The 14,536-nt window shown below is 32.5% G+C and overlaps 1 protein-coding gene across 2 annotated transcripts in view; it reads right to left on the reverse strand.

Moving 5' to 3' along the window:
- AP3B1 (adaptor related protein complex 3 subunit beta 1) overlaps positions 1-14,536 on the reverse strand; it is a 264,833-nt gene that overhangs the window by 75,343 nt on the left and 174,954 nt on the right. For both annotated transcript variants that reach the window (XM_047088352.1, XM_047088361.1), the window contains one exon: positions 4,644-4,716. In XM_047088352.1, the coding sequence (XP_046944308.1) occupies positions 4,644-4,716 (73 nt within the window). The remainder of the gene's footprint in view (positions 1-4,643; positions 4,717-14,536) is intronic.

The raw sequence follows: 14,536 nt of genomic DNA on the forward strand, positions 1-14,536 counted from the left end.
TTGTTATTATTGACTATATTCCCTATGCTGAACCTTATATCCTTATGACTTATTTATATAACTGTTAAGTTTGTACCTCTTTATCCCCTTTACTTATTTTGCCTGTCTCCTAAATCCTCCCTACTCTGGGAACTAACACTTTGTTTTCTGACCCTATGAATCTGTTTCTGTATTGTTAATTCATTTGTTTTGTTTTTTATATTCCACATATAAATGAAGTCATACAGTATTCATCTTTCATTTATTTCACTTAGCATAATAGCCTCTAGGTCCACCCATGTTGTTGCAAATGGCAAGATTCCATTCTTTTTTATAGATGAGTAATATGGCTGTGTGTGCGTATACACATCATATATACACATACCACATCTCACCATATATGTGTGTGTGTGTGTGTGTGTGTGCACCACATCTTCGTCCATTTATCTATCAATAGAGAGTTGTTTCCATATCTTGGCTATTGCAAATAATGCCGCAGTGAACACAGAGGTACATGTATCTGTAGACAAATAGCCCAGAAGCAGGATTGCTAGATCGCATGGTATTTCTATTTTTAATTTTTTGAGAAATCTCCATACTGTTTTCCATAGTGGTTGCACCAATTTACATTCCCACCAACAGTGTCTGAGGGTTCCCATGTCTCTACTTTATCAACAATACTTGTTACTTTTTGTCTTTTTGATAATAGCTAATCTGAAAAGTATGAAGTAATATCTTATTGTGGGTTTTTTGTTACTGTTGTTCATTTGCTTGTTTTCCTTGAAGCCAATGACTTTATTCTTTTTTTTTTTTTAAGTTTTAATTTTAATCATCTGGTACTCATCACAAAGGCACTCCTTAATCCCCATCAACTATTTCACACATCCCCCCACTCACCTCCCCTGTGGAACCACCTGTTTGTTCTCTATAGTTAAGAGTCTGTTTCTTCATTTGTCTCTCTTTCTTTTCTTTTCTTCTTTTCTTTCTTTTTTCTTTTTTGGCCTTTGCTAGCTTGTTTTGTTATTTATTTATATGTTTGTTTGTTTTTAAATGTTTATCTGTTTACTTTTGAGAGAGATAGAGAGCACAAGCCGGGTAAGGGCAGAGAGAGAAAGGGAGAGAGAGAATCCCAAGCAGGGTCTGCACCGTCAGCGTAGAGCCTGACATGCGGCTCAAACTCACAGACTGTGAGATTATGACCTGACCGAAATCAAGAGTTGGCCACTTAACGAACTATAAGCCACCCAGGCACTCCTGTTTTGTTTTTCAAATTCTATATTATGACTGAAAACACATGGTATTTGTCTTTCTCTGACTGACTTATTTCACTTAGCATTATTCTCTCTAGCTCCATCCATGTCAATGCAAATGGCTAAATTCCATTCTTTTTTATGTCTGAATAATATTCCATTCACATCTTCTTTATCCATTCATCAGTCAATGGACATGAGCTGCTTCTATATCTTGACTATTATAAATAATGCTGCTATAAGCACTGGGGTGCATGTATCTCTTTGAACTACTGTTTTTGTATTCTTTGGCTAAAATAATCAGCAGTGTGACTGCTGGATCGTAGGGTAGTTCTGTTTTTAACTTTTGGAGGAACCTCCACACTGTTTTCCACAGTGTTTGTACCAGCTTGCATTCTCACCAACAGTGCACATAGGTTCTTTTTTACCCACATACTCACCAACGCTTGTTTCTTATGTTTTTTATTTTAGCCATTCTGACAGGTGTAAGGTGGTATCTCGTTGTAGTTTTGATTTGCATTTCCCTAATAAGTGATGGTGAACATCTTTTCATATGTCTGTTGGCCAACTGTATGCCTTCTTTGGAAAAATGTCCATTCAAACCCTCTGCCCATTTTTTAATAAGGTTGTTTCTTTAACAGTAAGTTGGGTGCCCTCTTGATATATTTTAGGTATTAACCTCTCATTGGATGCATGATTTGCAAGTATCTTCTCCCATTCAATAGGATGTCTTTTAGTTTTGTTGATGGTTTCTTTCACTATGCAAAAGCTTTTTTGTTTGATGTAATCCCACTTATTTATTTTAGCTCTTGTTGCCCTTGTCTGAGGAGACTGGTTCAAAAAACATACCAAGACTATTGTCAAAGAGCTTACTGCCTATGTTTTCTTTTAGGAATTTTATGGTTTCAGGTCTTACATTCACGTCTTAAATCCACTGTGAATTTACTTTGTATATGGTATAAGACAATGGTCCAGTTTCATTCTTTAGCATGTAGCTGTCCAGTTTTCCCAACAACATTTATTAAAGAGACTGTCTTACCCCATTGTATATTCATGCCTCCTTTGTCCCAGATTAACTGGCCATATATGTGAGGATTTATTTCTGGGCTCTATATTTTATTCTATTGGCCTATGTATCTGTTTTCATACCAGCATCACACTATTTTGATTACTATAGTTCTATAGTATAGTTTGAAATCAGGGAGTGTGGTACCTCCAAGCTTTGTTCTTTTTCAAGATTGCTTTGGCTATTTGGGGCCCTTTGTGGTTCCATAAAAATTTTAGGATTCTTTGTTCTAGTTCTGTGAAAAATGTCATTGGTATTTTGATGGGGAGTTTACTTAATCTGCAGATTACTTTTGGTAGTATGGACATTTTAACACTATAAATTCTTCCAACCCATGAGCATGGTGTATCTTTTTCTTTATTTGGGTCATCTTCAATTGCTTTTACCAATGTCTTACAGTTTTCAGAATACAGGTCTTTCAATTCCTAGGATAAATTCATTCCTAGGTATTTTATTCTTTTTGATGCAATCGTAAATGGGATTGCTTTCTTAATTTCTTTTTCTGACAGTCTGCTATTAGTGTATAGAAATGCAATGAATTTCTGTATCCTAATTTCATATCCACTGATTTTACTCAATTCATTTATTAGGTCTAATAGTTTTTTGGTGAAGTCTTTAGGGTTTTCTATACATAATATCCTGTCATCTGCAAATAGTTTTACTTATTCCTTTCAAATTTGGATGACTTCTTGTTCCCCGACTGCTGTGGCTAGGGCTTCCAGTACTATGATGAATAAAAGTGGGAAGAATGGGCATTCTTGTCTTGATCCCATCTTAGAAAAAAAGCTTTAAGCTTTTCAAAGTTGAATATGTTGTTAGCGGTGGGTTTGTTACATATAGCCTTTTTTATGTTGGGGTACATTCCTTCTATACTCACTTTATTGAGAATTTTTAATCATAAATGGATGCTGAATCTTGCCAAATGCTTTTTCAGCATCTATTGAGATGATCATATGATTTTTTTCCTTTTTGTTAATGTGGTGTATCATATGTACTGATTTGCAGATATAAAACCATCCTTGTATCCCATTTGATCATGGTGCATGATCCTTTTAATGTATTGTTGAATTCAGCTTGCTAATATTTTGTTAAGGATTTTTGCCTTTATGTTCATTATGGATATTGGCCTGTAATTTTATATTTAGGGTGTCTCTGGTTTTGGTATAAGGGTTATCCTGGCCTCGTAAAGTATGTTTGGTAGCATTCATTCCTCTTCAATTTTTTGGAATAATTTGAGTACAGATACTAACTCTTGTTTAAATGTTTGGCAGAATTTATTTGTGAAGCCGTCTGGTCCTGGACTTTCATTTTGTGGAGTTTTAAAATTACTGATTCAATTTCATCACTTGTAATCAGTCCACTAAGATTTTCAATTTCTTCATGATTCTGTCTTAGAAGGTTGTGTTTCTTGGAATCCACTTCTTTTAGTTTTCCAAGCTTTTTGGAGTATAATTTTTCATAGGCTCCAACTTTATTTTTACTTTCTTTATGCTAAGTATTTCTCTATAATTTCTCTATATTAAGAATTTGCCATGACTACTGAAGATAGGCCAGGTAAACAATATAAATAGAACAGTCCTATTTATGACAAAATGAGACAATCTAAACACATAACTTCCCTTTAGCATGAAAAAACTATAATGCAAAATGACAGTAGTTTAATATTTATAGTATTTTACTTGCTGTTTCTCTTTTTTCTGTATAAAATCTACATACCAATAAAGTTAGTTAGTTCCATTATCTCTTTCTCGCAATGCAAGGATATTTAAAAGATGATGAATATACCTTTGCACACTTCTTTCAATTCTCAATTCTCAATTCTTAATTCTCAATTCTCAATTCTTAGAAGTGGATTTGGTAGGACAAAGATATTGTACAGTTATAATATTGATAAATATAGCAACACCAGCCTCCAAAATCTTCGTTATCTATTTCTATTCCTACCAAAAGTGCACCAAGTAGAACATCGTGGTGTCTTTTACATTTGTAGTTATTTTCCTCATTCTCTACTTCCTTCAGTGAGATGTTTCAATCTCTATAATTAACAATGTAGAAGTTGTGAGATATGGATAATTATTTACTAAAGCAAGTATAAATTATTAAAGTAAAAGATCTTAAAAAGAATTTGGTGTACTTTCATTTGATCAATTATATTTATTCATTTCATATAAAACTGATAACCTGATTAGATGAAAGACACTAATAGAACTAATTTCTCAAACTTTCTTGGTCTATTCATCTATAAATCTTTCATAATAGAAGTTAACATATTTTGAGACACATAAAAGGTACTATAAAAGTAAATACTACTACTAAACAAAAGAAAAAATTGAAATTTTAATACTTACAATCATCCAGATCTAGAAGTGAAACATCTTTGGTAAGAGGATTTATATTTTGTTTTGTTTTCTTTTCTTTCTCCTATAAAATAAATAATTTAATTACTACATGTTCTTATAAAAAAATCAATGAAGTAGTTCTTAATGTTTCAAAACAAACAATTTTTCTTCTGCTTAGTCTTCCAAGAAAAAATCAATCAAATTAAGCTTTCTCTAAGGTTATATGGACTGTATTTTTTATTTTAATTTTTTTTCTTTCAACCTTTTTTTTTCTTTCTTTTTTTTTTTTAATATATGAAATTTATTGTCAAATTGGTTTCCATACAACACCCAGTGCTCATCCCAAAAGGTGCCCTCCTCAATACCCATCACCCACCCTCCCCCCCTCCCACCCCCCCATCAACCCTCAGTTTGTTCTCAGTTTTTAACATGGACTGTATTTTTTAATCAAAATTTTTATTTCAGTTAGCATACAGTATTTCTTCTCCACCATGCAAACTATTACCTTAGAAAAGTCTGTTTAAAGATTATAAAGGTCCAATAAATAAATAAATAAATAAATAAACAAACAAATAAATATAGATTATAAAGGTAAGAAGAAAGAAGAAAATTTGAAGGTAAATAATTATTTTATGACCCAACAACTTTTGCTAATATAAAAATATAAAGTGGCTCTTTGGTAAAAAGTCTACAAACATGTTGGAAATAATTTTTAAACAAGTTAATTTAAGAAAAAGAATTTCTCAAACAATATAAGCTTAGGTCTGAAATTGTCAAGAGGCTTGTGATAGATTAGCTTTTCTAAGATGTAGTCTGTGACAGACATTGTACTAGGTACTTTGTATTTGAACAGTGAGTTGCATCAGACTTCTTCAGCCAAAGGTATTCAGTAAAATCTACAAATGACATTTTCAGGCACTTGCTCTTTAGGGAAGAAAAGTATTCATTTTCTTTCTTTACTGTTTTCCTTTGGGGAAAATAAGTATTTCAAAACATATCTGCACATATGTAGGGTTTCCTCCACCTCAGATCTGCTTATTTAATCTATATTTTTGAAATATGAACAACCGTGCATTAGAAAACAGTATCTCTAAGCCTGAGTATTCACAGTTTGGTCAAAGATTCAGAAAAGATGTGTTATACACACACACAGACACACACACACACACACATATGTGTGTGTGTGTGTGTGTGTGTGTGTGTGTATTATATATACATATATGTATAATATATATAAAATATATAAAATATATAAAATTTATAATAAATATAAAACACACACACACAAGTACAGTAATGAATAGCATTATAAACAATTAAAGACCAACAAAGATTAGGTTGCTAAATAGATGTATTTGGATCAAAGTTACTTATCTTTAAAATCTATACTTTTTACATTAAATTTTCTCAAATTAAAACTTAAGTTTTTGCTAAAATGTTTTTGTTCATTTACTCAATCATTCATTCATCCAAAAGACATATACAGAGTTTTAAACATATATCAGATTCTTTGCTAAGAAAAGGAAGTAATAAGCCAAGACAGACCTAGTCCTTGCCTTCAGGTAACTTATAATCTTTTTTTTTTAATCACTTCTTTTTTTTTTTAAGTTTATTTATTTATTTTGAGAGAGAGAGAGAGAGTGAGAGAGAGCACAAGTGGGGAGGGGCAAAAGAAGGAGAGACAGAATCCCAAGCAGGCTCCGCGCCATCAGCACAGAGCCCGACGTGGGGCACGAACTCATGAACTGCAAGATCATGATCTGAGCCAAAATCAACAGTCGGATGCTCAGCCAGCTGTGCCACCCAGGCAGCCCCAGGTAACTTATAATCTAACAAAAGAGTTTACAGCTTATCTGTATGAATTATTAGAAGTTTTTTGTTTTTTTTAGAGAGAGAGAGGGCGTGGGCAGGGCAGGAGCAGAAGGAGAAAGAGACAAAATCTTAAGCTGAGCATGGAGCCCTACTGAGAGCTCGATCTCACAACTGTGAGATCATGACCTGAGCCAAAATCAAGAGTGGGACACTTAACCGACTGAGCCACTCAAGCTCCTCTACAAGTTTTTTGAAGTATTCCTCTAACTACAGAAAGGTATCACTAAAGCAAAACGTACACTACCATCATTTAACATCTATACCATGCTAGAACTCTTACACAGTGCAATACATCAAACTGTATGTTAGGTAACATTTTAAAATGATCTTAAGCAATGCTAGTTTTCTCCTTATGCCAAAACTCAAAACAAATTATTTTCAAGTATCAGACAAGAATACACATTAAAACACTAACTAAAAATATCAGCACTGGTTTCCTTTATGAGAATAATTATTTCTGCCAATGAAAACTTTAAATTATCTAGATGGGTTTTAATTTTCACTCATTATTTTTAAAAAAGCAAAAAATATTTGTCCTTCTCTCCACACTTCAAACGAATAACAATTTCCAGGGTTGGGGGAAAAAACAGAAGAAATGTTAGTTTTGAAGCTGGAATTTAAAGTGGAAATAAACAAAAACAGGTTCAGAATGAAAATGCCATCTCAACTAGAATATCATTCCTGTGGAGAAAGAACATAACAAAAAGAGCTTAACACCATGTGACTTATCAAAATACTATGCTGAGTACAATGGGTATAGCTTCTCCTATAATCCACGATGGTGCATGATTGTCTTTATGGAACTGTAACCTTACTACCTGAAAAATTAGAAACCTATCAAATCAAGATAAAGTTAAAACTGGAAACAAGTCTATACCTTATTTTCTACTTCACGGCAAAGAGTGTGTAACAGTATCTATTAAGTACACATCAGGTCACATACAGCATAGGACAGAGCTGCATGTGAAATTGACATAATCTCTTATTAGAAGTCTAAAACAGGAAGAAAAAAGGCTCTCAAAAGAACAGATTTTCATTGACTTTCTGAGAACAGCAAATAACCGGTGACTGAAATACAACATTAGCAATAGATAACGGTCATTTCTACTGAATTGAAAAAGCCTTGCATTCCAAATCAAGGCTATAAAAAGCTTTGTGATGTGTTTGGCATTCCTCTCTTATATTATATTTCATTTTTCATTTTAAAAAATCCATAGTAAGTTCAAAACATTTTCATACTTAAAGGATCTACTATAAAAATAAAAATCTGAATTCTAAACAAAGAAGTTAAGAGCCCTATTCCATCAAACATTTCTCCATTTGCAATTCATCTTGGTAATAGAGACAGAACCTGGGTAAATGCATATAGGACTTGAGGCAGGAGATTTTTCTTGCTCAATGCATAATTCATGTGCTCCGCCTGCAAAGTGTGTAAAATGAGAATTTCACACCGCAGCATGAGCCATGGAGCTGCAGAGAAAAGGCAGATGAAATCATATTTTACTGTGTGAATTTTATTTCTTACCCTCCCAATATTTATACAAAACCATCATTGACAAACCAAACACACTGACAGATCACCCACTGTTTCCATTGTGTTAGTACTTGAGAAGAGATCAGGCAGAAAGATAGACAATTTGTTTTTGTATATTTTTTTTAAATAGAGGATTAGGTTTTTAACAGCTGAGTGACTGTATTAGACTTTTATAAGGACAACAGTAACTGATCTTAAAATCTCACTACAAAAATACCTAGTTATCAATTCATCACCCTCAAATCTCCATTTTGTTTCTATGGTATTCGATTATACACCTCAACACATCAACATTGTCAAAATAAAATACAAAGTCACAGGGTTAAGAAACTGATTTCTACTTAATATATTTCATTTCAAATAATAAAAAAAAAAGATCCTGGAAATACTTATTAAGCTCAAATAATACAAATAAAAATATGTAATAATATATCTGTAAAGATTTTTTCATGTATTATGCATGTTCATTTCATGCTGATTAAAAAACAAAAAGCAAGTAGAAAAAAGATCTGAAACAACAAGCGCCAAGCATGCTTCCTAAGAGGAAACCACTGTAAAGAAGATTGAAATTTAAAAACTGTAAAACAGGATAAGTGGTATATAAAGTTTGTCAAACTCATATTGTACTTTGAAATCAACAAAAATTCAAGGCTAATTTCTAGCCTCGCAGGGCAAGATATTTGCATGAAATATTTTCAGTTAGAATTACCAACCAAGGACAATATAATGATTCTCTTGCCTTCAAGTCATCTAACAAATTTGATTTAAGAAATTTGAGGCTCACACTTAACACTGGCCTTTAAAACAAAAGTACACTGCCAGTAAATTAAGAATTCTTTTTAAGTGAAAAGAAGTCTAAACTGTTAAACAAATCTTCCCTATTAGATTGTATTTACTTCAATAAGAAAACTTCTTAATGGTCTTCACTTTGATTTAAAGATTTCAAGTAAAGCGAAATGATATTTCTGTTCTGAAGAACTTAAAATATAAACTAAACTAGAAACAACATAAATTGAAAGAGGCAAGGCTTTGAAATGTTCTATAATATTGTACAATATTCACAGAAGTTCTATAATTGCTACATACATAAATACTTGTAAAAACACACATAAAACTTGTTTTCTATTTCTCAAATAGGGCAGAAAACCAATCAGAAAATAGTTTCTCTCTCTCTTATCCATGATGTTTCACAGCACAGGCCAGTTTTACTTTATCCCCAAGAATCTTTCATATGGTAGATCTTTTACTAAGGCATACCTTAACATTTACTAATGTCTGGACATAGTTATAGTAACAGTGGCTGGTCTGTAGAGCACTTAAGATATTTAATCCCTCCCAAAAACAGACTAGCAAAGTTTTATGAGATCCACGTAACCTGTAATAAAGATAACTGACAGCATCTCAAACAATGCTATGTATATATAGTTTTGTTTTTCTTCACTGTTAGTACATATATTAATTGCAATTTTGATTAAGATAATTTTCAAATATGAAAAGCTCTTAATATGGAACGTTAAGTGCAAGTATTTACTTTCATTGATAAATTATGCTTTATACAGTTTATATAATTAAAATGTTAATATATTTACAAAGAAAATACACAGAAGTTATACACAATAAATTACAATCATGATTTAAAATTTTTATCATTAAAATATTAAATTTTTATCATTTAAATAAAAGCTTATTTAAATCTTTAGCAGTTGGTACACAGACACTGATGATATAATCAGAACTATTATATCAGTTAAGGCATGATGAATGAACTAACAAGCTGATGTGGAAATAACTATAGTATATAGGAACACACTAATACATAGCCTTGTTTTAAAAACATCAAAGCATAGATTCAGTTAAAACAACTCAAAAGCCTGGTAACTTAAAAAAAATTTTTTTTTAATGTTTATTTATTTTTGAGACAAAGAGAGACAGATCATGAATGGGGGAGGGGCAGAGAGAGAGGGAGACACAGAATGCAAAGCCGGCTCCAGGCTCTGAGCTGTCTGCACAAAGCCAGAAGCAGGGCTTGAACTCATGGACCGTGAGATCATGACCTGAGCTAAAGTCGGACGCTCAACCGACTGAGCCACCCAGGTGCCCCAAAAAGCCTGGTAACTTAAAAAAAAAAGTATTTTAAGTGAAAGTGTGACCATGTGATTAACACACAATTTTAACTACAAGCAGAGTATAACTCAATTATACAGGTAAAAAATAGGATAAAGCGATATAAATGTGAATCTCTTTCTGATAAAATTCATTTTACATTATTGATTTCTCTTCCCATTCTTCTTGGTTAAAAAAAAAATGGTTGCCTTTACACTATGTAAACCATGGGCAGTCACTTAAAATTTATAAAACTATTAAAAGTAATTTTGTTATAGGCATTATTTGGAGCAAAAGAATCATTTCATAAAAAGAGTCAGACTTAAATTAAAATATTTCTCTATCAAATACATTTCAGAAAAGAACACCTACCAATAAAAATATGCTTGCCCATCAAAATAATTGTCACTGAAGAACAAGATAATTTTCTTTGGTCATTACTGACAATATCTGATCTAAAATGAGGACATCTTCCAATCAATAACAAACATAATACCAGAATGTATGACTATATATAGTTTTATATCTTATGGATATGCTGGGGCACGGTGTTCAATGACAAACACTTCAAGAACAAACAATTCAGCAGCGGCTCTCACTCTTTTGACTATCTTTACACCATTCACTGAGTAATATTTTCTCATCAGTAACATATTTCATTCCAAGCAGTCATTCCCAACTAGGAGAAGTGGAAGGACCATTCTTTGATATAAACCCACTTTCTCCTCAGCTTGTATTTTCTAAAATAAGAGAAATAGTACAAAAGGAAAAACAAAGGACAGAAATGGGAAAGCATACAGCATGTTAAGAGAACTACAAATATGTAGTCTCTTGGGATTAGTATATAGGGACCACAAAGACAATTGAGACTGGAAAGGTAGGTTTGGACATGCTAGCCTGCAGAGTTTTTACCGAACCAAGATGATAATGGGGCACCATTATGGGTAACTTTAACATTAATCTGGCAGCTGTATAGAAGCACTGGGTTGGGCAAGTGTCTGAGGATGACCAATGGCAATGGTCTATGAGTAAGGTAATGAAGAGCTGATCTAGTATGGTGTAGCAGGAAAGGAAGAAATAGATATGAGAAATAATACAGAGAATCTCCAAGACTTGGCAACTGTGTAAACATACAGGATAAAGGAGGAGTCAGAGATAAATTCTGGGGCTACAGATGTGGGAAAACAGAAAGAATGACAGTACTAAATGGTAGAGCAAGTGTTCCTCTGGCTATAATGGATTGGGAAGCCAGTAGCTTCTAAGAGGTCTAAAAATTTGGTTTGAATTTGTAAAGAAAAGTTAGAGCTGTTATAGGGACTTAGAGATGTTATTATGGAAACATTTCACCTAAATGTTTTAGCTGAAGCTATGGGAGTGAATGAGTCTCACAACAGGAAAAATGTAGAGAAAAAGACTAAAAAATATATTGATTCACACTGATTAATATTTTTGAAAAAGTGATGTGCACCAAGCACTAACTTTGGGGCAATGTTCACACTTGAATGTCATAGGGGTTAAAAAGTAAAACAATCAAAGGACTAAAAGGTCAAAGAAGTCAGAAGAAAAGGGATGCAAAGAGTTTCAAGTAGTCGGGGAACAGTCACATAAAAAGATCAAGAAGGAGAATATAATAAACAAGAGAAGGTCACTGAGTTTGGAAAAGACCATGGCTGACTTTTCAGAGAGCAGTATCTGTAGGAGGTGATAAGAATTGAAACCCATCTAAAAGGGACTAAGAAATAACTGGGTTAAGAGGTTGTGGATGAAGACTACTTAGATTATTTTTCTAAACTCTCTCTCTCACACACTCTCTCTTCCTCTTCCTACTTCCTCACCTGCCAGATGCCAGAAAGACTTGAGTACTTTGGTTGGCAGAGGAAGAATTAGTTCGTGGAGAAAGAGATTAAAGGTGCAAAAGAGGCAGATGATTATCAACAAATCAAGGCCAAGAGTAATTTAATCTTTTTCCTGGCTAAGTGGGTAGGAATTGCTTACTCAGAACTACATTCAAAGGAAAAGGCAGATAAACAGAGATTGTATATTAGATAGCAGAGAGGCAGAAGACGCCCACAGTGGATGGCAGCTCAGTCTTCTCCAGAAAGGGGTCATAGTTGGACATTAACTTACAACTTGAATGGTATAAAAAGTCAGGAAAACACAGGAGACATTAAGAGTTAAAAAAATTTCAGTTCCTTTCTGCATTGGAGTTCTATAACTCAATATTTTTGGTTTCGCAGGGAATTAATGTTCGTTCCCGTTAAAAAATGTTAACACTGCTGTTTTATATTTATATAGTATTATATATACTTTTTATTTATTTACTTATACTTTATATACTTTTTATATATTTATATAGTATTATATATACTTATCTTTCATATTAGATTTTTTATAACAGCACTTGAAAGTAGTAGAGTAGGAATTAGCATTTCTACTTTATAGATGAGGAAACTGAAGCATAAAGATAGTATCTTCCAAAAAGTAGAACACTATATACCTCATAGGACACCATAAAATAAATTGTTCTCAAAGCTATATAATCAAGGTACCTCCAAGGCCTCATCCGTGCTCAGTATCCCCAAAACACACTATCCAAGTGAAAGAAAAAGAAGAGAAATAGTAAAAGTATAGATTTAGTCTAGCCGCAGATTCAAGGAGTATGAATTTTCAGCACTAACAAACTGACATGCTAAATTAAGGTAAAGCACCCACCATCTGCCTTCATTACTCATAATCTAGACCAGAAGCCACAACACTTGGTATAAGGAAGAATTCTATAATTACAGAGTTGCCCATTATCTGAAAATTGGTATACTTGTAATTGCATGGTATATTCCAAATTACTCAGAAAGGAATAGTAAAAAATAGTTATGGTGGCCTCAAGGTGGAGAATATTCCAACAGATAAATTAAAACAATCCTATCGTCTATATAGACAGCAAAAGGCATTAAATATGGAAAAAATAAGCCACATACACAAAATACATGGACATAAAACTATCAAGAATGTGAGTAAAATCTGAATTTTTCAAGAGTCTTAGCTCATCGCAATACTTAAAACTTTTATACTGATGTTCTACAGGAAAATATTTTCAATTATTAAGAGACTTAATCTGATCACTGAAAGTGTATGACAAAGAAACAAATTGAAATGCTAACCTGGGATACCTCTGTAGCTTTTTGTTTTGTTTTAATTTTTTAAAAAAATATTTATTTATTTATTTGAGAGACAGTGAGACAGAGTATCTCAAGCAGGCTCCGCACTGTCAGCACAGAGCTCAAAACCGGGCTTAAACTCACAACTATGAGATCAAGACATGAACGTTTAACTGACTGAGCCACCCAGGTGCCCCTACCTCTGTGGCTTTTTAATGCGGTCCTAAAACCCTGCTTCTAAAAAACAAAAAACAAAAAACAAAAACAAAACAAAAAAAACCCTACTTCTAATACTATGTAGGTACTAAAGTCTACAGTTTTTTAACTTTAACAAAACTTCGTAAGAATAATGCACTTTAATTCTACCCACTCGATATTCATTGATTTCTTGTGTGCTCATTTTTTAAAACACTGATTTCTTATTCTGGGTTGTACTTACTGTCAATTTCTAAAGCTCCTTTATTTTAAATAACATCTTAAACTTTAAAATATATAAATATGAAATGAATAATTTAACATAAGTAATTTAATGTAAGTAGGAAATGGGAGGACATCAAACTCACTATGTGATAAATTTTTATATGAGGCCAGAGTAATAAATGTAAAAATCTCAAAGATTTTATGTGAATTTTTGGAAAATAGAAATCTTAGATTATATACTATAAATAGATACGTTTTAAACATAAATTCACATTTAAAATAGGTTTAACCACATGCAAGAATATTTGCAATAAGGCAAGACAAAAACTAGCCAATTTTTAAACATGCTTATTCTTTTTTTATTTTTTAAATATGCTTGTTCTATAATAATAAATCTCTGGATGGGAGAAGGCAATTATCTACTTGAATGAATTTATTTTTATCCTTGGCTACTCAGGTGACTTATTAAAGAAATTCAAGTTAATAGAAAAAATAAATGAGGAAAATATTAGGTTAAAAAACAGAATTCAATAAAAGGCAAAGTTTTGCCCACATATTCAACATATGGAATAATACAATATATACTTATAAAAAACGACTACATTTGAAGCCTAGGATCAACATGATCCATTTATAGGAAAGGAGTAATAATTAAAGATCAGAAAGATATGTATAAGGTCTGAAATTAATATTAATAATTACATTTTTCAATTTATACTTTTTTAAAGATTTTATTTGTAAGTAATCTCCACACCTAACATAGGGCTCGAACTCACAACCCTGAGATCAAGAGTCACATGCTCTACTGACTGAGCCAA

This window comes from Lynx rufus, unplaced genomic scaffold, assembly GCF_022079265.1.
Source record: "Lynx rufus isolate CCGP_SWC_20201006 ecotype Redwood Valley unplaced genomic scaffold, mLynRuf1.p SCAF_1, whole genome shotgun sequence".
NCBI lineage: Eukaryota > Metazoa > Chordata > Mammalia > Carnivora > Felidae > Lynx > Lynx rufus.